This window comes from Simochromis diagramma, unplaced genomic scaffold, assembly GCF_900408965.1.
Source record: "Simochromis diagramma unplaced genomic scaffold, fSimDia1.1 OVJJ01000816.1, whole genome shotgun sequence".
In the NCBI taxonomy this organism is placed as follows: Eukaryota; Metazoa; Chordata; class Actinopteri; order Cichliformes; family Cichlidae; genus Simochromis; species Simochromis diagramma.
In genome coordinates this window covers 11,167,223-11,193,467 of record NW_024386908.1, presented here as the reverse complement: position 1 = coordinate 11,193,467, position 26,245 = coordinate 11,167,223, and the positions used below count along the sequence as shown (strand labels likewise).

General features: G+C 43.0%; 2 protein-coding genes across 2 annotated transcripts in view; one reads left to right on the top strand and one right to left on the bottom strand.

The window, feature by feature from the left end:
- The window catches only part of snd1 (staphylococcal nuclease and tudor domain containing 1), a 173,470-nt gene that overhangs the window by 85,821 nt on the left and 61,404 nt on the right, over positions 1-26,245 (bottom strand). The window contains exon 16 of the mRNA XM_040035415.1: positions 25,902-26,011. Coding sequence (XP_039891349.1) covers positions 25,902-26,011 — 110 coding nt within the window. The remainder of the gene's footprint in view (positions 1-25,901; positions 26,012-26,245) is intronic.
- On the top strand, positions 1,783-7,204 carry lrrc4.1 (leucine rich repeat containing 4.1). The gene has a single exon (XM_040035413.1). It carries the CDS (start codon positions 3,769-3,771, stop codon positions 6,625-6,627), a length of 2,859 nt encoding a protein of 952 aa, XP_039891347.1. The 5' UTR covers positions 1,783-3,768; the 3' UTR covers positions 6,628-7,204.

Here is a 26,245-nt window from a genome sequence, read left to right as displayed (position 1 = left end):
CAACCTGAACCCATTCTGGGTCACTTGCTCATGAAACAGTGGCACACCACACTTAAGAACAGTGCAGAGGCAGCACCCGACACAAACAAAGGAGTGCCGTTATGCACACAGTAGTAAATTTAACTTCTGTACCTAAAAATCACATCTGCGAGCTTCCATGTCCAGCTTACTGCTCCAGCATGCTTGTTTAAATGCAAGTGCATTATCTCACATTATCAGTTGCTTGGAGAATGCACTAAAGAAGCTGCAGTACACCTGCGATATCATGCTCTGCAGGCCTGCGATGCTATGCAATCCCAGAGGAAAGGAGACGAAATAGCTTTTCTTTCATAATACTGGAAAATCTCCCCTATACTCCTGTGGCTGCCACCTCGCCGTTACATGTGCTTCATTGAAGCCTGTTCATATTCAACTGCAGTGAAGTCAAGGAGAAAGTCTGTGTGTGTATAATATAGGAGTTTGCTCTATACTCCTGTGCCAGTGGGAATAACGTACTGCGCTACAGGCAGTGTGACCTTTTCTAGCTCGTGTGCCTTCTCTCCTCCCTCTTTTTGTCTCTCTTTTTTCACACGCTTACTCTCTACCTTGGACACGAATGCACACACCTAGCAGCAGTGTCACAGCTAGCTTTACCAAGCATAAATTACCCACACTGCTACCTTGTTTAATGGGCATGAGGCTGGTGCAAATCATTTGAGGTACAGGGTTACAGGACAGTCTGCTTCATTTGTTCTACCTCTCCCACTTCCATCAGGAAGGTAAAGCTTGTCTTGTTTTCTCTATTGTGCCTCCTTTAACATGACCTTTATGGCTGTGTGCTTTCCGGGGCGACAGTTTGTGCTCAAATTGAGGGTTAAGGCCTGCCTGTTTAAAGTGCTCTAACTACCTTCAAAGGCGTATGACGTGGAAGAGGATGGAGAGTCTCCATTATATACAATGTACTTCACTTTCCAGTATTTATTTTCCAGTATTCTTTTAAAGAAATTCTTTGATTTTAGAGTCACTTCTGAAGTCCTACTGCAGTCCCGAGTTGAGTAAAAGTATCTGATTATGGATTTAACAAAGTAAACTTTTAATTTCCTGGAGTTGAAGCAAGAAATGGGGATTATACTTCATTCCAACCTGTGAAATAAAACTAAAGATGGAATTTGGTGACCAAAAAAGTTGTGTAAACATGAACTTCTAAGAGGCTTCATGTAAAAAAAAAAAAAAAAGCCAGCCAGAAGAGTGACACAATGACAGATCAGGAGTAAGCAAAGTGGGAAAGATAGTGAGGAGGGTGAGGGTGGAGTGGGTGGAGGGAGTTAATGCACATAACACACTGCATCAAACCCAAGCACCGCTCCAAGCAGGATGCGTCAGCAGTCCATTCATGTTCCTCTATTTTCCACGAAAGGACGAGGCAAAAAGAGTGAGAGCAAAGAGAGCTCAAGTGAAAGGAAAACAAAGATAAAGAGTGAGGGGGCTGAGAAAAGAAAGAGAGAGAGAGCATGATAAAAGAGAGGAAATCAGAAAGTGAGAGAAGCGGTGACCCATCAGCCTTTCCTTACCACCAAAGCAAAACTGGAAAGCTTTGCCAGAGTCGTTGGAATGTTTGGAGTACTGCTGGGCACGAGGGGGTTAAAATATGGTTGCTGTGGGGATGCCACTGTCCATCTCTGACTTGTGCTTGGACAGCCTGTCCATTCCCCTAAGCCACAAAAGCCCCAGAAAGCCACAGAACAAGAGACTATGAGCATTTAAAAAAAAAAAAAAAAAAAAAAAAAAAAAAAAAAGGAGAGCGAAGGATAGCAGGAGCAAACTGGTTTTTGAAGAGGTAGATCTCTAAAAAGGTCTGAGTGCTTTGAGCTCACCCAAATACCTCAGGACACTGCAGAGAGTGTGAGGGAGGCAGGGAGAGAAAGAGGGTGTGAGAGAGAGCAAGAGAGGGTGTGTGTGAGAGAAAGAGAGAGAGTGTGGGAGATAGAGAGACGGTGCACGCTCTCTCTTTCGCTGCTACAACGGATCCTTTCCACATCGACGCTGCCGTTAACGTCACGCCTGTAAGCCGCGCTTGCCCAGCGCTTGCCTTCTCTGCCTTGCTCCTCTCCCAGTTGGACGCTGCATTTGCGAGGGGGTGCTGATCACCACAAGAAAAGGAGGGGGAGAAAAAAAAGAAAAAGAAAAAAGAAAAGAACTGGAAACAAGAAGAAAAAAGAAACAACCCAGAGAGAGGAAGGAGAAACTGCGCGCCATCCCTCCTCCCTCTAACCCACCTCGATCAACCCAGCTACAATACCCCCACTCCTCCCAGCACCCCCTTCCATCCCCCACCCCACTCCTCCTCTGAAGAAACTGACGGATTATTGGGAAGTGCACGGGAGGCAGGCTGCAGCTGCTGCTGTGTGTGTGCTCGCTACTGCCGCTGTATGCTTCGTGGGGATGGTGTGTGTGCGTTCGCAATTGCTGCTGTCGCCACCGCGGCTGCCGAGGCTGGAGCATGTGGCTAGTTAAGAGGAGAAAGAAGATAATGAAGGCTGTGTGTGTCGCCTAGCCTTTTCAATTGCTGCCAAGAGCTCCCCAGGAGGAAAGGAGAAAAAAAAATAAAATAAAGAAGAATCAAGTGGACATGACACTGCGTTGAAAAGGGGAGCAAAGAAAAGAGTGCAAGAGAGGGAGAAGGGCTGTCAGACTGACCAACCGACCAACTGATTGACTACTAAAAAGTGAAAAGAGGAATACAGATAAGGAGGACTGTTTTTTTTAACCCCTCCTTTCCACTACAAACAAAAAACATAGAACACTGGAAAGGACTGGATTTTTTTTTTATCCTTCTCTAATTGTAATTTCTTCTACCTCCCTCCCTCCTTTTGTTGTTTCCTGCCTTGGGTTTTGTTGCACAAAACAAAAAACAATAGTGCGTGTGCATCTCTGTGGTTGCCTGGACTATGGAGACCTGGCTAAGGTGTTTAACGGGGGGATCAACTGTCGGATTCCAAGGACAAGCAAGAGAAGAGGAGCCGACAGCGAAGAGCGAGCAAGGGAGCACTGCTGCTTTGGGAGCCTGACTGGATTCCTAGCTACAGTCGTTTCCCCCCTCCTTTTTTTTTTTCTTGGTAATCGGCACGTAAAGGAAGAAAAACATTCACAAAAGGGCCTTCGAACCTTTCTCTTTGGATGTATGGATTTACAAAAGGGCTCATCTTGTTTAAGCTCTTTGGCACTGATGCCCGTTTTGACAGGGCAAACATAAAAGGTTTTCTTTGCTGCTCTTGGATATAAATACATCTGATGCGAATACATCAGCTCTTTCTGATTGCAAAAAGGAGGGAAGCTATATATCTCAGTTCAAGGACCTGTAATAATAACTTGAGGTAGGTGTCTAGTGTTTCAAACCCTCTCTGCATCAATTTGTAACACCCTCCCCTCCCCTCTGTCTTGTAATACGGTTTTTGGTTGCTTAATTTGCCATCATGTTCTTCTCATACACATATTTCAGAAAAGCCAGTCCTCTCCACCACCCCATTTCTTTCTGCCCCTGAGCACAGTTCATGGAAATAAAATCACCCCTTAACTGAGGACAGGTCGAGTCCTCTTGCCCCTTAGCAACCACCTAAACCCTTGCTCTCCCCTTGCCCACATCAGTTCCCTTAACCTTATTACTTTGGCCCCATAAACAGTACTGCTAGCCAAACAGCTGATTTCCTTGCACCCACACCCCCAAAACACCAGCCCCAAACATCCCCATCCTCCCCCCCAGATGATGCTGAATTATGAACGTGCCACATCATGAGTCTCCTGGGGCGGGTAGCTGTGCATCGTGCCAGGAAAGCCGCCCTGCTCTGTGTAGTCTTCCTGATGGTGCGAGCGTGGAGCAGCGCCTCCCTGGCCTTGGCGGGGGCGGCGGTGTCTCAAGGACCCCAGGGCTGTCCACCGCAGTGTTCTTGTAGTAATCAGCAGGGGAAAGTGGTTTGCACCCGTCGTGGCCTCACCCGTGTCCCCCCTGGGATTCCTGCCAACACGCGACACCTCAATCTAATGGAAAACGCCATTGAGGCGGTGCAGGCTGACTCCTTCCGCCATCTGCACCACCTTGAGGTGCTCCAGCTTGGGCGAAATGCCATTCGGCAGATTGAGGTGGGCGCGTTTAATGGACTCACCAGCCTCAACACACTGGAGCTGTTTGACAACCGGTTGACGGTGGTGCCCAGTGGGGCCTTTGAATACCTATCCAAACTAAGAGAACTATGGTTGAGGAACAACCCCATTGAAAGTATTCCTTCCTATGCCTTCAACCGGGTACCCTCACTCATGCGACTGGACCTGGGAGAGTTAAGGAAACTGGAGTACATCTCAGAAGGAGCTTTTGAGGGCCTACAAAATCTCAAGTACCTCAACCTGGGAATGTGCAACATAAGGGGTGATATGCCAAACCTAAGTCCCCTCAAAGGCCTCGAGGAGCTAGAGATTTCTGAAAATCTCTTTCCAATGATAAAACCAGGCTCTTTCAAAGGTCTGCGCTCATTGAAAAAGCTATGGGTGATGAACTCTCAAATCACAGTAATAGAGCGCAATGCTTTCGATGACCTATCTTCACTGGTGGAGCTTAATCTTGCCCATAACAATCTGAGCGCTGTGCCACATGATTTGTTCTCCCCGCTCAGGTACCTGGTGGAGCTCCACCTCCACCATAACCCTTGGAACTGTGGTTGTGAGGCTGTATGGTTAGCACGCTGGCTAAGGGAGTACATCCCTACTAATTCAACTTGCTGTGGACGTTGTCACTCCCCTGCGAGCATGAGAGGTCGACAGCTGGTGGACGTGGACCGAGGTGAGGGTGCTGCAGTCCAGTGTTCTGCACCATTCATTGCTGATGCACCAAGGGACTTGAACATCTCAGCAGGGCGAGTGGCTGAGCTTCGATGCCGCACAGCTCCAATGTCTTCAGTGCGCTGGCTCCTACCCAACGGCACTATACTGACACATGCCTCTAGTCACCCAAGAATATCAGTCCTCAATGATGGTACCCTTAATTTCTCAAATGTCCTTGCAGTAGACACAGGCACCTATACCTGCATGGTCTCCAATGCAGCTGGGAACTCTAATGCCTCAGCCTACCTCAATGTGAGTGCAGCTGAGCTTAATACATCCAACTTAAGTTACTTTACCACAGTGACCGTGGAGGTCTTGGGGCCAACCACTGAGATGCCCAAACCTAAAACTACAACAACCACTGCAGCTGCTGCAGGCGCTGGTGTTGCTGGGGGAGGAGTAGGCCTAGGGACAACAACTACAACTGCCTCTCCTTCTGTCTTTCAACCAGTCTTCATCTCCACCCCAACTGTACTGTTGCAAAACACCGACAGTCCACCAGGGGCAGCTAAACCATCTGTGTTGCCAGGAATTCAATCGACTAACAAGCCAGGCAAGTCTGGGCCTAGCCTTGATGAAGTGATGAAGACTACTAAGATCATAATAGGCTGCTTTGTGGCAGTGACACTATTGGCTGCTGTCATGCTCATTGCCTTCTACAAATTGAGAAAGCGCCACCAGCAGAGGAGCACTGTGGCAGCTGCCCGCACTGTTGAGATTATTCAGGTGGATGAGGAGGACCTTCCACCACCAGCATCTGCAGCCCAAGAGTCAGCTCTCACATTGCCTGAAATCCGAGACCATAACAGCATACACAAGTTGGACTTTATCAGCCACAAGACTGACTACAGCTTTCACAAACCCAAGGCTGAATACAAACCCCAGCCTGATTTCACACTTCACAAGCCGAAGGCTGAGTATACCACATATAAGCCAAATATGGACTTTAGCAGCCACAAAACCATCACAGATTACAACACACACAAATCTACGCCGGATTTTAGCCTTCACAGACCAAAGCCTGACTGCAGCCCATTTAGACCAGAATATAGCACCCACAAACCTAAAACAGAATACAGCCCTTTCAAGCCAGACTTTGGTACTCATCCAAAAACTAAATCAGACTACAGCCCATTCAAACTAGATTACAGCACTCATCCCAGGCAGAAGAGTGACTTCAGTCCATTCAAACGGGACTATAGCACTCAGCCGAAACCTAAACATGACTACAGCCCATTAAAATCAGACTACAACACACAACATAGACCTAAAACTGAATATAGTCAATTCAAGCCTGATTTTGGTACACACCCAAGACCTAAACCTGATTACAGCCCATTTAAACCCGACTACAGCACTCAGCCTAAATCCAAAACAGAGTACAGTGCCCAGAGATCTAAAACAGACAGTACCTACAAAGCTAAGGACCACTACACCCCACATAAGACTGCAACAGATTACAGCGCCTTCAAGACTGACTTCAGCCCCCACAAAGTGGATTACAGCGCCTTCAAGTCTGACTTCAGTCCACAAACTCAGAGACCTAAACTGGATTACAGTCCACATAAACTGGACTACAGCCCTCATAAGGTGGACTACAGCACTCTAAAGCCCAAATATAATACCTATAAACCGACTGGCCATGGGGCTAAATGGACAGACAACAATGTTGGGAACTCTTTGCCGCGAACCTTGCCCAGTGCCATCACAGCAATGGCTGAGCCCTATGTCGTAAAAACTCACAACAAGGAGAAGGTACAGGAGACTCAGATTTAAAAAGGCCCCTCCAAAAGGCTCTCACCCCTTTTCCCAGTTTCCTAGCTCCTACTCACCCCTCTTTCACACGCCCCTTGTCCTTTCCTCATTTAAAATCATGCAATAGAATGCACAACGAAAAAAGGACAGGACATACTTTTGTACAGAGTGCAAAACTTAAAAGACTGATGATTTCTTGTTGTACATGCTTATAAATAAATATATATATATGGACGAACTAAAATTACCATGGGTTGGTGATAGAGAAACGTATATTAAAAAGAAATTGAAACTATTTTCTAACTTGTAACTTCTATTTAAAATAATGAGTTGTTTAAGATGCTGTCTTGACTTTGAAAAATGAGGGTAGTCTTGTTTTAACAGAGGGCATTCTGTGTGATTTTTACACCATGCTACAGAGAATGCAGTGATAAGAAAAAAGAATATTTATACAGAGAAGACTTTCTTTAACAAAATCCGGAAAAAAAAAAAGGTCAGTGTTGATCTTTACAGGTTTATCTTGTAAAAGCACCAAGAATTTGTACTGTGCCAAATGTTATAAATGCAATAAAAAGGATTTTTGGAAGAAAAAAAAAAAGTATTAGAAAGAGATGTTTTTTCCCCCCCTTTCTCTTCTTTTCCTGGCGTATACTGTAACAATCAGCCAAATGCTTTAGACACTGCAGTAAGATGCTGCAGCTATACTTTAACTCTAAGTGTGCTGAATGAGTCAGGCAGAATGAATCATGGTGCAGAAGTGGATGGGGTTTTTTAAAATATCCCTCCACACGTCCTATTATATTATTTACAGCAACAATCTGCTTTTTTTTTTATTTTTTGCTTACTTTTTGTTTTATAGCCATGAGTGACTGTCATGATGCTTTTATCAGCCTGTGGCTGATCAAAGCACGCATTTGATGAAAGTTTAAGTTCAACAAACATGTTAACAGGTTAAAAAGAACCGATGGTCTAGTCAAAGAGACATACAGCAGTGCCATTACAAATACTTTAATTGAAATGCTCATGATATAATGCTTCAAGAATCCAATCTGTGTTACCTACCTCATTTTCTCTATTGCAAGGTAGTCTTATTAATCACAAACGTAATGAGTGAAAAAGGTGCACTTTGCCAAAAAATATAGATCTTCATATCTCTTTTCATTACATTTCCAGCTGTTGGGGCTTCATCAATCAGTATGGGGTCTTTTTATGGTGACAAATGCATTTGGGTCTCACTGTTAACTGTGCATTTTTCATCTTCAACAATATCACCCCTCTCAATCATAATAAAGCCACACAGTTCTAACAAAAAATGATACACAGTGGATAGGAAACACCGCCTGTAGTATTGAGAGACAGGTAAACCACATATTTTGTCTTTCTGGAATTCGGCCGAGGGGCATTAATGACCCGCCAACATTTTCTTTGACCGTTTCTTTTCTCTTATTTAATGACAATACTGTGTCTCAAGCTCTGTTTGTTGAAATGTAAAAGAGAAGCTGGTGTGCAGTACACTGGGAGAACATTTCAGTAAACAGCAACATACCATGCTTGGAGTGGGCAACATGTGGGTGAGAGATGACCAAGAGAATACTACAAAAGATCTCCGTGGGAGTTGTGTTGATCATAATCATCACAACCAGCATAGATACTCCTTAGTTAATCAAAACATTATTAGAACGAAGACGTGAAAAGATCCACAGTCACAGATGTGTACTGGGAGCGAAGCTTATAGCTGGTAGTGAAGTTCACAACACCTGTTTACATAATCAGTAAGCGTGGCAAATAAAAAGCTGGTTAAAAGTAGTACTTGTGAGGTGAGCACCTAAAATATCTGAACTTCTCTCTTCGACAATGTGGCATTTCCAACTTTGTGTCACAGGAAGTATAGCGACAGAGGTTAAATCTTAAACAAAAAGAAAGGAGTGTGACAAAAGCTGAGAGCATATCAGCTCAATATGCAATAGAGGCTAACAGAAGAGCAGACTGATGTTTATTTGAAGGGGTAAAAGTCCAGTTCCTAAAAATTTGAAAAGGACAAGATGGAGATGAAGTGTGCTGGTGTAAGAAATGGAGGTCAAAAAAAGACTGCTGAAGGACACAGCAAAACACACCTTTTTACAAATGTTTTAGCAGATGTCTTGTGCTTGGAAACATCAAATTGTTGTAGAATAGGAGCATGTATAATTTAGAGGTCTAACATTGTACATTACAGGGGTATGATATAACCATCCCAATGAAAAGAGACATCTGGAGAAAAAAAAATAAAACAAGACAAAAACGATGAGAGCTGGAAATATTTAGAGGCAGCCCAAAAGGAAAGAATCTCCTGATACACAATGCAAAAAAATAGATTTTATGTTCCGATATGACTAACTTGAGAAAAACTAACCTACTGCAGTGCATCCAGGGCTGTCCAGACAGGCCACCTGGACAAAAATGAGATCAAATCAGCAACAGTTCTTGCTATCCTACCCTGCTTTTTCTGCCATATATTCATTTTGTAGTGTGCTGGGATACGTATAGAAATGCAACAGAAAGAAAAGATAGCAAGTTGAATTATTTAAATTGAAGAGTTAATGTGGCCACTTCATCTTGTACTGACCATTTCTAGCTAATTCTCGTATCTCAGTTTGCATGCCGTTGTCTCCCACATCTTTTGTTTACTTGTAATTGTTTTGATAACTATGCAAATCCAGACAATGAGCTCCCGATTGTCTCTAATGGGACACGTGTGAGAGGAATGTTCAAACAAGTGTAAGAAAGCAGGATCAGCATGCTCTTTTTAAATAGATAATGTTGTGGGATTAGATGGATTGTAACTAACTGGACAGATGTAAGCACCATATTACGCATTCAGCTCTGTTATGACAGTCTATCATATGCTTGGCAGTGCTATATTACACCTCCTTTGCCCCAGTGAGGTATAGCAGGATGGGGCTTATGCTTCATCACACTGTTCAACCCAGAAGTAGAAAGAAAAAAAGTATGCTGTGCAATGTGATCACATATTAAGCTGCACTGTGCTATAAAAGGCTCCATCATGCTAATCGGTCAAAATGGCTACAGGGTCATCAATCAGCCAATCAGCTTGCCAGTCGGTGAAGAGCCCGTCTCCATGGAAAACACGTCTCCACATCCCTTCCTCCTCCACATCATGTTTTTTCCTTTTCCTGTTTATGTGCTTCATTAGCAATCATGAAGCCATTTGAAAGAGGAAGCAGGGTAAGATGAACCTATTTAACCACAGCTCACCGAGCCTGTAGGGCAGGGAGGGAGACGACTTAGAGGACAAAGAAGATGTAATGATATAGAAACTAAGATATATCAAAGACATTTTAAGTGAGATTTTGTGACAGATTACTTAAAATAAGTTATTGGGAAGGTGGAAATTTGGTAAAAATTGATAAACAGACAAGTATAATAAGCAAAGAGCAGAAAGCAATCACAGAAAATAAGTACGCAGAAAAATGTGGCAGAACTCGATGTGGTGGGAGACTAAAAGAAATACAGAAGACAACATGGAAGTGATGAGAAGAGGTTAATTAAAAGACACAAAGAAAGATAAGCATGGTGGGAGAAAGGAAAAAAATAGAGGAAAAGCAATTGGAAAAAAAAAACTAACCTGAAAATGAGGAAAAGATGGAAATGGAGCTACCAAAAGAGGGGAAAGGAATTCAGGAAGAGTGAAAGAAAGCAAAAGCAAAGGCACTTGGGGAAGAAGGAAACAGAGCAAATGTGATGCAAGAGTGCCAGCTACAGATGGAATAGGGGATATATAACTTGGCCGTCATGGCTCTCGCATGATTGGTGAATGGCCTGAACTGCACCACAAGGAGAGTATGTGTGTGTGAGGAGGGGGGGTGGGTTACGTAGCAGAGTGCAGAAGATGAGAAGTGCTGATACAAGAAATGGACCACTGTGCTTGAGTAAGAGATACTCAGGAATATAAAAGCAGAAAGGAATGAAATGGAATAGCAGGGACGAGGTGTGTATGCTTTCAGTGTCAAAGGTCAAAGTACTTAAACCTGCTGGAAAGTAAACATACTCGCTCCTCTATTCAATTAAAAAAAAAAAAAGACTAAAGTAGTTCATTTTAAACTAAAAGGGGATTGCAGGACATTTCAAAACCCAATTATTTTGATGCAATCTTTTAATTAGGTTTTTTTCCTCATGTTAATTACCGTGCAGTATAGAAGCTGGGACGAGTAAAAGTATTTCTTTAATTTTAACCTACAGCCATTGTAATCAACAGCATCAGCCATGCAAAAGCCAACTCCTCAAAAACATATCTGCAAAATGTCTCCCAAAAAACAACAACAACTAAAAATCCAAAGGTGTTGCTTCTTAACGTTCAAGTGTTGTTTTTTGTGATAACTCCATAATTTGCATATCCATAAGCGCAACATTTAACCTTGCATTTTTCTTTTATGGATTAGTTAGTACTAAAAAAATATACTCCTGTTAATAACCGAGTATGCAAACTGCCTTGAATCCCCGGTTGAAGCGAAGGATGTGTGCTGCACGGTGCATACTCGAGGATTTCTGTGTGAACACTAGCCACTGTGCTAGTGGAGCAGAGGAGAGGATATTCTAAGCAGGCCTGTGAGCGTGCTGCCTTGTGAGTCAACATGAGTCAGGGCCAAAGAGTTGTTGGGTCCTAATGTCAAATAGAGAGACTGTAACAGAGAGCAGAGTCAAAGGTGGAAACAGAAAACCACAGCTCAAAGACAGAAGAATAAAGCAGGGACGTGCTTATTATGACAAAATTTTGATGGTTTAAGGGAGTTGGATTATTGACTTACTCTGTGTTAATCATTTGGCTTTACTGCATTATCCTTACTAATAACATTACTACACGAAGAATGCATGCTACACTGAGAATACATTTTACGAGCTTTGCAGATATTCATTTTGAAATATCAAGGAACGTTTAAGGAAGGTAATGGTGACAGTTGTGCATGTGGATTAGAGGAAAGGCAAGTGGATGCGTGCCGGTGCATCTGCTTCAGCTGTGTGAAAATGGATGCAAATAGCCATATTCAGTGACCAGCTGGTGATATGATTTGTTGTTACTGAGGTCAACAGAGGCAGAAGAAGAAATTTCATCGCAGTATCCTGCTGGCAATGTGCCTAGTGCAGTTGAGGCTGTAATGTTGAATAGGTGTATGCCAATAGACTGACGTACACCGTGGTCGAATTCCCACAGATTTTGCTGCCGTAACAGAGAGTGAATGACAGGTGGGCTGCTTTTTTTTTTTTTTTCTCCTTTCTCCTCCCCCCACGAGCTAACCGCTCAAGTGTGTTACTCCCTGTGAGACAGAGTTTATTGCCCTTTTGGTGGGTGAAAAACATCCCTGTTTTCTTAACAGCAAGAGACGATGAAGCCTTACTTTTATGATCCCATCCAACAGTTGAGTCTTAGGTGTGTGTGTGTATGTGTTTTTGTGTGTGTACTAAATCATGTCCACTGAGAGCAACAAACAGGGGACTGAGACATATGTGAGGTGGGGTATGCTGAGGTGTTTGTGCGCACACTAAACACAAATAAAGACATAAATACACACACGCGTGCACACATAGACACCAAAGAGAGGGGGGGGAAAAGAAAAAGAAAAAAAGAATGAAGCCACTGACCATTAATTTCACTGCTTGTTGAGATTTACGCCCTGGAGAGAAATCATCATCACAGGCACAGTATCACCAAGGAGACTGCACTCAGGATCAAACCTCATTCACTCACCCACACAAACACGTTTATACAGAAACGCACAAGAGCAGCCAAAGCCACGCGGTTCAGATGCCTTTATGTCATCTTTACTGGACTGTTTTGATATGTTTACACTGAAATGTATTAACGAGCTCCGGCTCCCCGTTTAGCACTGAAATATGCACAAGCTGCCAAGCAAATGTTCTGACCGCTGACCTCCTTTATAATCAATATTCTTGATCTTCTGAAAATGACGTTTGTACTACTTTGGCACTTTTATTATGAAGCCAAAGAGAACACCACATGTATACTGTAGCATACATGTGTCGTGAAGTGACTGCAGTGAGACGTCCTTCACTTCTTCTAATTTTCTTAGCCATTTAGGCATTCATTTAGATTCATGCTGTCATGTGTGGACCACACAACTAGAACACCAATGTGACTTTTCAGAACTGCATTTGTGTTTTTGCCCTCCATCTTTGTACGTTTCCACGCAAAAGAGTCCATGAAAGACCAGAAGAAGCCCATACACAAAGTGTTACTGAGAAAATCTCTGCTTTTATGCTGCATGGGAAGAAATGAGGACAAAGGAAGCTTTTCTTGCAAACCAGAAGACTGATACTCAATGCAACTAGCAGTGCATGGAGTTTATGGAGAGTATTCTGGGAATTCATCTTTTCAAGGGTGACAATGTGTGTATCTGAGCATAGACATTTTGGTGATCGTGGAGGGGTGGGAGCCGGGTTACAAAATGGTGTCCTGTACTGAACAAGAAAAAGAAGAAACTGAGGAGGGGGGAAGAAAACAGAACAACAACAACGGACAAGGGAGAGAGAATGAACTGAGCTCAACGGTGAGGGCAAAAAATCCAAATTATCTATGACACTCCAATTTGGCATGTCAGAGGACAGCGGCGTCGTATGTAAGAAGGAACGTGGGGAAAGAAGAAGAAGAAGAAAAGGAGTGTGAAAAAGAGGCAGACAGAGGGGAGGGATAAGAACACAGAGCAATGAAGCTGAAAGGAGAATTTACAATGTGATTGCAATAAATAAGAAGCCCCTATTGTGTACTTTAAAGAAGAGCTCAGCGTTCACTGTGTAGTAACTGTAGGCTCATGCATTTACTCTGATGTGGACTTCAAGATGACAAGCAGTGTGCTAATGTGAAAGACTTGCTGAGAAAATGTGCACCGCTGAGCACAGAATGGCAAAGGAAAGCAACGTCAAGAGGAAAGCACTGACAAGCTGCGTCGTGCAACAACGGGGCTGAAACGCAGCTTTCACGTGGAGCCGAAATTATTCAGTCGCTGCAGCAAAATACAGCATGTGTTTAAGTGTGTGTGTGCGGTTGGGTCAGCAGTGATCTTTAAAGATCAAACTAATCAATAGCCGGTCTCTGTTTGCAGTCTATAGCTTAAGCCCCACTGCACTGTACAAAGTGGTGTCCAACCCACCCCTCACTTGAGTTTTTAACATTTAGTAGGGGGTATTTGAAAAATTGTCAGACTTTGCTAAGAACTTAATCTAAGTGGAATAAAATGTAAATGCAGCTCCTGTATACTCAAAAAAAAGAAAGGGAGGGGAAATAAGCTCGCAAGCTGTTTTCATGGGGAAGTGGATTCAGGCACTAATGCCATCCAAAAGATTTAATGCAGCCCAAATAAACATCATCTCCAAGCATGCCTACTTAAAATGCAGCCCTTACTTTGAAGAAAAAAATTATCTAATGGCAGATCTGATGTGGCAGGGAAACAATGCATGCATATTTTTGCAAACATCTCTCTCTCTCCCCTTTAATTCGGATTTCAAATAAATCTGTTTAGCGTTCGGTCTAAAGAGGGAAAAGTGACGTGTTCTGCAAAGCTGTGATGTCCAGTGTGTTTTTGCTCTCTTATCTTAGGGCTGAATTTGGCTCCCTGTAACAACTGAAACACAGATGCGTGACAGCATGTTTGTCTATGTGAAAGTGCTTGTGTAGGAGTGATTGTAGGAGTGAACCTGTGGCAGTCTAACTATGCCACCTCCACATAAAAACTGATCAAAGCATATGTCATCTCAGAAAACAGGCAAAAAGACCCAGTGGCAGTTTATTGAAGTCAGAAGACACACAAAAACTTACGTTTGTAAGATCTTCTGCAGTGGGACCAGCCTAAGTGAACGTCAGCGGAAGGTGAAAAAAATCAATGTAATTTTTAAAATTTTGATGTTTAAGAAATAACATTAACACGTGGAAGGAAAAAGAAGTGGTTTGATTTAATTATCTAATAAATAACTAAAGTGGACTGAACCATCAGAGTCAGGAAAGACCCTAGATTGGCATTTTCTGCAGTACTGCCACTCCAGCACTAAACGTGACGTATAAAGATGGGACGAAGCTACTTGGAAAAAGTTAACCAATATGAAATGATCTCAAACCTGCATCATTTATAAAGGAGGCGACTCCTTTGGTTACAAAAGTAAGTCAAACTGTAAAGAAGCCAAAGAGAAAATGACCACACTGCTAACCTAATCTCCCCAAACACTTTCCTGATGAGTTTATGGCTTCAGTCGCCAGTTTCAATGTGATGTTCACGTTGTAAATAATGACCCCCCCCCCCATTAGAGCCAAAAAAGGACAGTAAAGCAGAGCATGCTTTAGGGTAGCGACCCAACACGTGAAGTTTCAAAGCACCAAGAAGGGCTTCAAAGTGAAACGTCTCCACCCAGCGGGTGATGCCACGTTGGATATGTCCACCTTTTATATACAGTCTATTGTCAGCACTGCAGATACCTTGAACAGTGATTCTTTTTTCAGGGACTTCTAAAGCACTTCAGATCAAAGATGTTTTCGAGAGCAGGTGAATCGAGGGCAATGTGGCCCGAAGCTGTACGTGACCTCGACAGCCCGGCTGATATGAGAGTTCCTGCCCGACGGGGGAGCCAATAATTAGCGAGGGAGTTATATTTCTCTTTCCCCCTCGCCACTCTAACTCCAGCTAATTAAAGATGACCGGACACATCAAAGGCATATATGTGCAGACAGGCTTGTGTTTGTCCATCAATTATAGTTTTGTTGTTATCGCAACAAAAACAACTTCAAACCAAGTTTGTGCTCGAAGAGTGTAAACATCAGAGCCTGGTGAGCCCAGGAAAGGGAAAAAACTGAAAAATCACAGAGTGGTAATGTGCAAAGGGGATTTGAGAAAAAAAAAAAAAAAAAAAAAGAGGACGTGATTCAGCCCATGGGAAGAATATACAGAGTGAGAAGAGGAAAATGATTAAAGTAAAGATTAAAACAGAAATGGGAGGCACAGAAAGGTTAGGGTTTTTGTTGGGGAGAGGAGAAATAGAGGAGGCTCAGGGTAGAGGAGATTTGGCAACTATTCACCATCCTACTCTGTTGGCAGCAGAGGCACAAACTGTTTGCTCACAGCAGTACATGCATCTATTAGTATTGTTCCAGGAGATAATAACTGTGTGTGTGATTGTGTGTGTTCTATGTGTTCCTGGATGTCAATTCTCAGCCAAAAGTGGCCAACAAGTTGTGATGAGGTGACAAATTAACAATATGGAGTGGCAGTATAACATGTATGTGGAAATAAGCGTTTGTCTGTGGGTGTGTCAGGCTAATAAATGAAGGAGTCTCTGTAGATGTGCCTGCTTTTCTCAATTGTTCATCTGAGCTACTTAGCATGTGTAGTGCCATCGTCACACTTTGGGTAAAAGCTGTTTACTGTTAGCTTTTCTCTACTAATGACCGCCTGCATGCGAGGTTACTTACACCCTCGGTAAACTGCATGACTCGGTGTGGACATCAGTCATACTCTGTGCTGCCGCCCACCATCATCACCACAACCACCACCGCCGCAGGTAAATTCAAAACCTGTGGGGAACTCGGCATTGAAATTTGGGCACGACAACACCACTAAAGGATCGCACATCAGATTGTTAGCAAACGCTAAACGCTCACTGCATTTGACATTTTGTCTAATTGAGATCAAACTGTATGCTATGTTTGTAGCTATAAACTACCCCTATAGTCCAAGTTATCACAGCCGTAGTCATGTCAAAGCAAGCATGCAATCTGCCCGTTCCAAACAGGCATTATTTGAGGGGCCACTGTAATAGTGGTGCTAAATGTCAGCAGTGTAGAAACACCAGAGGCCACTGCGCTAACAAGACCACAGCTCCCTAACAACTACAGCCTTCATTAGTCTCAGATGCAGAACTACCAAAGGCTAACAAAACATTACATAGTAGGAGAATGCTAAACCTATTTCAATCTAGTTTTGTTTTGTTTGTTTGTTTTTCTGGAGTATGAACAGGGAACCCAGCTGTTGATAATGTGCAATGAAAGAAACCTTTTGGGAAAACACACTGAGAACTGAAAATCAGTAGAACAGAAGATAACCTGGGAGAGGCGGGACTTCATCAGGGAATAAGAGGAATATAGGCACTCCATGTCTTCCTAATTCAATTTCTGACTCCCAACCTCTGTCTAACTGTACATCTGGTATACATCCGGCCACCACTAAGATTAATAAAATGACTTAATGAATGTCACAAAAAGATAAATTACCATAGGCTTTGGAAGCAGTACAAGCATCAGCAAATACTCTCACTTTAAGGGAAATTCTGCTGGAAAAGGGAGCATTTTAAGAAACTGCAGCGCTATCGCCAGCCTTTCTGGGAACTTACTCTGCATACACCCCTGCACATTCAGAGAGAGAGAGATTCAGCCAGAAAAGGGGTTTAAAGAAACTACATTTCTATAGTTGGCCTCAATCGAAGTATGCTTATACACACAGCCTCCTGCCTGTCGCCCACTTCTACCATTAGCTTTATCTGGCTGAATTTAAAGCTGAGAGCCCAATCTCCGTTCGGATTTTGAATAGATTTTGCAAGGCTTGTTCTTCCCTTTATGCCCCCAACTGTCCTCTGGGAAACATAGAAAAAGAGGGAAAGGGAGAGGGAGGGAAGAGATGCTGATCGCTGACACAGCCACTGAGATAGCCTCTCTGTTGTTGGTAAGGGATATAAAGAAATGGAATGAGAGGAGCGGTAGATGCAAGGCGATGCTGAGATGGGGATAAAGGTGCAGGTGTGCCGACATTATGCTGGGGTAAGCTGGTGAAGGATTACTTCTTCAAGTCTCTCCTCTTTATGGCCTTTATTTGCCGTTTACTTATTCAGATCTTTTGGAGCTACATTCCTTCTCATGCCAGGGTACATAGACACACGCACAGATAAATGGTAGCTTTGTGAAGGCAGAGGAAAAGGCCAGAGGGAAAAGAAAAGAGGAAACGGTTGGTCGAGATACGTATGACCTCAATGAAGCAGGAGACAGGTGTTTAGAAACTTTTTAAAGGAAGCAAGCAACATACAACTGGCATGAACCGCTGACACAAAAATACTAATGGCGTGTGGAAGGTTACAAGCGGATTGTATGTGTGTGTGAATGTCAGTAAGTGCTCAGCTCTTCCAGTTTCGAAGTCTCACAAGGACTGAATGTCTCTTTTTATAATGGCTGCTGACTTCTGCGCCTGTACGTCCTTGTGGTTAAACCTAAAGCCAGGACGATGTCGATGTGTAGCAACTGCTGTGTTGTCAAGGGAACCATTAGCACAGAGACCAGAGTCGCGCACACACAAAAACTGCATTGATGTTGGTGATTTATGGGCATTTTCTACGCAAATGATTCCTTGTCAAAACCCCTACACATGGCATGGATTGCAAAACGCTGCAAGAGTTGATACATGCACTACTAGTCTATATATTTGATGTATGTATGGCGGAGAAACAAAGATAAATACGCATCCGTCTCTCAACCTGTTAATATGTTATGAATCAACAGAATAGGATCAATCTGAGCATCAATAAACCATAGGCACCCGAAGCCATTTCCTCAGGCAGGCTCATCTGTGATTCATCTGACACACGGTGAAGGACATGGAGTATAAACCATTTTTAGAACTGTACACTATCAAGAGCAAACTGCAGCACAGAAAACTGCAAGACGACCCAAACAAATTATAGTATTATTCCAGGTGCAAATGTCAATAAGACATTTATTTCAGGAGTGCTTCAGAAGGAAATGGCTTCAGAATTCTCCCAACTGTGAGCATAATATATTTGCTGATAAGAAATGTGACACTATTAATTTTGCCTCCGATGCCAACTGCGTGTCATTTTTGCCACAGTGTCAACCAATGTTCGCGTTTAGGTAAGCGCCTAGCAACCCAGCAGCTCAGAAGGCAATGCAGCATGAGGATTTGGGCGTTTGTGTGTGTTCAAAGTGAGTGAATGAAACTAGCAGCATTAAAACAAAACCCTATTAACCTTCTTAAAATGACCCAGAGATGCCACGCCTATCACTTCACCTTACAAATATCATCTCAGGATCATGTTTAAGTTTCGCACTTTTGTCTGTTGCTTTAATTTCCAGCATCCAAGAAAGATAAAAAGGTATTCATATATTTCATCAGCTCTGTTCTGAGTTTTAAACAGCAAGCCCTATTTTTGAATTTCAATCAGTCAGTCCGCTCTTATTATCATTTTCTTTATTTGCCATCTCTGAATATCCTTGACAGCGCTGCATAGACAGGTGGGATATAATAACAAATTCAAACAAGCTGGAAGGCGGAATAAATGAAGCCAAACAATAAGACGAGTAGTGACGTGTTTATTGACACAGCCGCTGGCTATCTGGCTGGCTGCCTCGGGTATTCACAGCCAGACCAAAATCCAATATGTAGTTTGGCTATTTTCCTTTAAAGTGAGATGGACCAGTACAAGTAGAGAAAGGGCAAATAAAGACACGACAAAGACAACAGAAGCCTTTCCCCCCCTTCCTTTTCCTGCTGCCTCTATTCCTTATGAAACACATCCAGTCTTCTATCCTTCGGTTCAGTAATAATTCAAGGAATGTGTCTATGAATGTGAGCACTCACACTGATACTCCATGTCCTATACCTTCATTTTGCCCAACTCTATGTTTAAAAATCCAGAAGCAGCAAAATGTAGTGTGGGAATAAAACGAAGTGGAGTGTAGAGAAAGACAATAAGAGAGTGCATTATACCATTGCCCTCACTGACGTGGAAGAGCACTGCAGTGCCCTTCATGTAGGGGATAGGCTAAGAGGATTCAGTGGGTCCCTGTGTGCACCGTGTTGCAGTCTTAGCACAGTTTGCACGTTATACTTATCAGGGTGGACGATGAAGTTGCAATTTCATCACACTGACTCGCACACACACACTAAACACAAGGTCGCCCTTGTAAACGAGTTGTGACCATAAAGCAGAGAGAAGGTTTCTACCTCTCTCTCCATCTCCATTCAAGCCCATTTATCTCCCCGTCTGCGATGGCGCGAATGCACCGTAATTCACTACTTTCAGGGAACAAAGAGGCAGAGCGGTACTTAAATTCCAAAATGCTGCAAAAGTAAAAGCTGGACTCCACCTGTGACACCAATTAGTCCAATATAATGCAGACAAGCTTTTGTGGGCAACAAAATTTATGGTCAGAAGTTAACTAAAACCAAGAATAATAGCATTATGCTCATAATGTGGGATTCAAGCTTGAACTTTTCCTCTTTTTTTTTTTTTTTGAATTGCAAACTTGCATGGTTTGCAGAGGTCATGCAGCTAGAGCTATTGGTTTGTTTTTTCAAGTAAGAAACTTATCTGCTATCATAACCGAAACAAAATAATCGCACTGAGATCGGATTGGTTTTAAATATCTATGTCAAATTTAAATACAACATTAACACTTTGTGCTTCCTTTCAGATTTATTTTACTGTCATCTCTTAAATGAAAACCATTAAAAACGCCATATGGGTCGTTCGCTACTCTTTGCTAATAAAACACACTCGTGTGCAACCGCTTTTGGCAACAAGCTACCATATGATAGGAGAAGCATTAAATATTTCTTGTATGGATATAGTCCAAACTGGTCATGCTGCTAGGCTAGTGCCAGAGTTATGAATGGATGGGGACAGATCCTGTCTGTGGTTATAAAGCAGCAGTAATCTGGATATGGGGCTGCCTTCTGCAATCATGGTTTGTTTAACTACAGCATGTGATGGGGAAAAAGGACCTGAGGGCCAGTTCACCGTCCCCACCGTCTGTCTCACTGACCAGGAAACCACACTATGAATTATTCATCGCGTATACTTATTCTCCGTCTCTCACGCTCACACGCGCACACACGCACACGCAGCACGAGTATGCCGAAGTATGACAAAGAAACTCGAGTCAAAAATAGATAGCAAAGGCAAGGCCAATATAAACAACAGAACAGTTGTGGGGGGGCAGTTGTGTGTGAGAGAGCACAAGAGAGGAGCAGACATGGTCAAAGGCTGTGAGATCCAGCACTTGTGTAATCGACCTCTCGCCAAAATAATTCAAGCTTGATCGGAAATCAATGTGAGAGCATGGAAGACGTGAAGAAATTCGATGGTGTCCTGCGGCGCTGTGTGGCAAAATAGGACATATAAAAAAAAGGGGTCAGATCCACGAAGGGGGTGTATGTGTGAGGAATGCTAAATTAAGTGATCACAGTTGCAATGATCACAGATGTACAGGGACAAATAGAAAAGGCACACTAAGAAACACTTCAATAAACCAATTGCCACAGTGTGCCTTTATACGCGAGCAGAAGGCAAAAATCCTCTTGATATTACAAAGGCATTGGGTTTATTAGCATTTAATCAAAATGCTCACCAAGAACAGTTATTAAAGCAGAGAGATCTGCACAGGCAGGCATTAGCAAGGCATCTGTGCTGCCACGCTGGCACAGTGACTCATCAACGCTCCACAACACAACCTCCTGCAGGTCTGAAGGCAGCCTTTGCCAACCCCCACCCATGGCAGCCTGATGCACACAGTGTTCGTGTCACAAGGTGGAAAATGCGGGTGGGGGTGGGGGGTTTGGGGGACCTCTTTTAGGCACGAGGGGGCCACGTTTAGGACAGCATGCGACACCACGTGAAACCAAGGGAATGAACCCCTACACAGAAACTGAAGTAAGTGCTCTGTGTGTGTGTCTGTGTGTGTGTGAGCACTTTGGAAGTTAAAAAGCTGGTTCATTTTTCAAATTTCTTTTGCTAAAATTACTGATATCTCCCTATGTTTTCAGCTATTTTTTATTGTCAAATACAGCTCAAGTACAAGATGAAAATAAGGCTTCTCTTAAACTGCAAAGTATCTAGTAATTCAAGCTCAGAAGAAAGAAGATGTGCAATCACTTGGAATAATGACGTGTAGCTTTTACTGTGTTATTTCAGGTTTAGTCAAACAGAAGGCAATTCATCCGAGTGAATAAAACTGTAGTATTTGAATGCTGTATCTATTGTGGATGGTTACTGAAACTATGGTAGGTACTTTGGTTTCCCAAGAAGTCGCCAGGGAGGATGGCACAGACGTTATGTGGGACGCCCTGCCTGGCACAACCCTCGCTTTTCTCCAGGCTTTGGCTCTGGCAATACACATGGTTGTGACCACTGATATTGGGTGTGTGTTTCCTTATTCACCTCAGGTTAATCTAGAGTATGATTTTTTTTTTTTGGCAGAGAGGTTACACACTACGATAGGGACCTTTTTTTATGTCAATGTGCATGTTTTTCTCAACTTGATATATGTGAGAAAAGGCTATTAAAATGTATGCAAAACAGAGGTAAGTGTTATTGAGTAGGCAGTCAGCGGTATACACTAGATGAGAACACCCAGACTGAATGAGGTCAACAGAAGTGACAGTATACGTAGGCAGAAGAGAGCATCACATATTACTGTCCACTTAGCCTGCTCTTATCCCTGCTCAAACACGCCATCCCTGCACCCCCCTCCCGTCTTATTCTTGCCTCCTCTCCCACCTGGTGAGGCAGTTATGCAACACCAACCGTTCCAATCAGGGATCCTTTCTGTGTTGATTACTCCAAACACACTGAAAGATAAAATAAAAAGAAGAAGAAAAAAAGAACACAAGTAGATGCGTTTTAACAGAAACAAATGGTTCAATCCTCAGAGCCTAAGAGCTAGTAGCCTTAAAATACAATGCATCATCTAACGTATCAAGCAGATGATCACACGGCAGCCATCTCACTGGAATGATCACTGGGCCTGCAGCATTTTAATGAGCCACCGAGATGGTTCAAATATTATTTCACTAACTAATATCTTGTTTATTAACACTACAACTCTAAATATATCCCAAGACTAGCTGAGTCATCCCAGATAACCAACGTCAATGCAGTAAAATTCTTCCGTTCCCCTGCCTCCTGGTTAGGTTGAGCTTTTGAAGATGCCACGCAAAAACAACAAAGAAAAATCAGTGACTCGTGAATTGACTTTTTTTCCCTTTTTTTTGTCAATGGAAGGTGGGAGGTGAGACAAATTAAATGGAAGACATCAGAAAAGAAAAAGGAAATGTCTGGGGAGTGGTGTTTACCGATGCATTTTTTTTTTTTTTTTTGCCCCTGCTCAGAATTCTATGCTACTGTTTTGGTCCCACGCTGGGAACGGGAGCAGTGTCTGTCAGAGATTAACACTACACAGAGTGTGAGGAAGGGAGAAGGAAGAGAGAGGGATAAAGGAAGACAGAGCTGATAAACACAAAAGTCTTCTTTTTATTTTATTTTTTAAACAAGGGGAATCAGAAAGCGCAAGAAATCTTTTTCTTTTTTTTAAAGAAAACAACTGAGAGACACAGGAGGAAATCTGTGACGATGGTGGCAGCGGTAGTTGTAGTGGTGAGGGGGTAAATAGACTAAGATGGAAGCCAAGGCCTCACCCCTCACTGGGTGCCACATTAATTATGCATGTCTGTATCAAGAGAAATTAAAACATAGCCGTGTAGCAGTTTAAAGATAAATTGAGGAAAGGAGGGGGTAGAGGGAAATGGGCGTTAAGCAGAGAAAAAGCTGGGAGCAAATGTCAGGCAAAGATTTCAAACTGGACGCTGAAGACAAGAAAGGATTTATTTCATTTCTTGAAAGGGGACCAGAACAGTGGTACAACAGAAAAAAAGAGACAGAGAGCACTGCGTGCTCATTCCAGCAACCAAACTCAATTTCAAGGCCACAAAGAGAAAGAAATAGCTAATTAGAGCAAAAAACGGAGGTGTCGGAGTGAGAGAACGTAGTGGCCACTGAGTCAACATATCGTTAGCTCAACAAAGCCCTAGAAAACTAAAATTGGCTGTCGAGCAGCGTAAGCAGGAAAAATATTTTATGAATGCAAATGACTGCGCCACCGAGACCCAAAATCAAATGGTATTCACGTGAGGCCACCTTAGGAGGAGCCTCAAAAGCCGCTGCAATCAGATGCTATTCAGAGATGAACCAACAGCAGAATCTCATGCTAATGAAATCAAATGATCCACATTCACGTTGGAGTGAGACACACCTTAATAACCAGTTTCATTTAGACTCGCTGCGATCTGCAGGGATGGGAAAGATGGAGAAAAAGATGGATTCAAGGGCAAGGACCAGTTCTTCGTTCTGTCTATCATCGGTTTAATTCTGTAGCTACTCACTTGCCTCAATAAAGCGACTACATTTCCTGTCACCTCTTCATTCCAGCTTTCTCTCACATGTGTTCTCTTACAGCTAGATGTGCACTTGAGCCAATTTGTTCACCGAAATGTAAAGATTTTTTTCCCCTCAAGGTATTCAAGAGACATCATGAGACTGCGTCATTAAAATACTTTTCTACTCAGTGATTCATCATCTACTAACTTTCTTTCTAATAAGTGACAGCTTACGCATGTGTGAATGCTTAACTCTATTGTTAGCTAATTGAATGTGTCCCTCTCAAGAGTTTGACTGTGTTTGTGTTCATATTAGCCCAAACAGGAGGTCGGTGCAGCCAGCCAAACAGCCGGCCCCCACACTGGGCTCGAGACTCATTATATGGCTCGGTCTTTCCTGCTAACTCCCACCTACCTGTGAAAAACTTGCTGACACCACCAATGACTGGCAAGGGAGGAAATGTGTGTCAGAGTGTGTGCACGAGCTTGTATGTATGGATGGATGAGGTTATGTACATGACGGCAAATCCTCAAAGTCAATTTTTCTTCCCCAACCAAAATAAGCATTTCATGTCTTAAAACAGCTTTGATAGGCAGCTGACTTTGGCATCATTTGGGCATACAAATGTCCACGGTGTCAATGAACCAGATGTGCACACGCACACACACACACACACACGGTTGGACAGAGAGTGCAGGAAAGCACCAAAACAGCGCACCTGCACTGCAGCTTGATGGTAAAAATGTTCAGATGTGGGGAGTTAAAAAAAAAGGGTGGGGGTGGGGGGGTGGGGGGAGTGCCATATGGATATGTGAACGAGGTTAAAAACTCTATTTTCATTCCAGGGGGACTTTAATTTAATCTGTAAAGAAAACGTAATCTCCAAAGACCGTGTGCCTCTTGTAGATTTAATCATACATGCATGAGAGTGTATACATGCATCTGTAAAAACAATAAAAATTCAGATCATATACCTGCTCCTCGACTTCTGCGCTTCTATTACCAAATTCCCCAGTTGTTTGCATCACTTTTTCAACAGTCCAGGCGTTCTGAAAAATCTAGGTTTCTCAAACGCATACAAACACACACACGGGTCCACCTGTGACGGTGGCTACCTGCTCCATTTTCATTACAATTAAACATCAGAGGACAGTGGCGTTAGCCACCCTACGCAAAAAAAAAACCCTTTAAGACTGAGATAAGAATGGAGAGGAGTAGTTTAAAAAAAAGAGAGGAGAGACTGTGTGTGTGTGTGTGTGTGTGTGTGTGTGTGTGTGTGTGTGTGTGTGTGTGTGTGTGTCCTGGATAAGTGGTGGCAGGATTATAGCTAGTTCCATCATGGCTTTGGTCCGTTCACTGCCTCCTATAAAAACCTATTAGCATGTGAATGAAGAGGCACACAGTGGATGGAGTTTTCTAAAGCCCAGGAGCACTGATCCACTATCAGGTGAGTTTTCCGTAAACTGGAATAAGCACTGGAGGATGGTGTGTGTGTGTGTGTGTGTGTGTGTGTGTGTGTGTGTGTGTGTGTGTGTGTGTGTGTGTGTGTGTGTGTGTGTGTGTGTGTGTGTGTGTGTGTGTGTGTAGGTGCTTTTGAGGGTAGTGGATTGGGATTGTGTCCACTTCTGTCAAAATTCTTGTTGAGATTTGCCAACACTTTAATGCACCCGTAATAAAGCTCATTTGGGAGTAAACAATTTAATCAGCTTATTAAAGCTAGGGGCCCTATCTCTGGACAAACTGCCTTCATATTAGTTTTGACGGAAGGAAGGAAAAACTTGGATTTTTCGATAGCAGAATTCAGCTAAAAGAGCTGCTCTCCCATCTGCTGTTTAAAGCACAACACACATTCTTCTCACATCTCTGAACCAAAATGATCTTATGTTCAAAGTAAAGTAAAACTAAAGTGTGAGTGTGAAACTAAAATGCTGCAAAGTGGATACTGAAACTCAGACTGTGAATAAGAGAGCGAAACAGAGGAAGTTAAGCGCCAGAACAGCAGAATATCAAAAGTGCCCAACATGGAGCTGGGCTTTGAAACAATAAGAACTGGGGCCAAAATGTTCCACTTCATTGCTTACCTCCCTTTGCAGCACCAGCTCTTTGGTGAACAGCATGGCCTCGTCACTAAAGGGTTCAGCCACCTGCACGCCTCCGGGCGTATTCCGGGAACTGCGTGGACATTCAATACCTGGCCAAAGACAAAACAGTTGCAGGAGTTAAAGGTGAGCACAGCTGCTACTCAAAAGAACAGCAAGATGCCAAAAATTGGTTTAACATTATTTGGTTCGCAGAGCCAGAACAATAAAATAAAATTTAAAAAAAAAAGGCACGACTGAGTCAAATTATCATTTGGAGGAAAAAAAGAAGGAAAAACCCATCAAATTACAGCCACATTTTCCAGCCGCTCCTGACAGCTTAGACC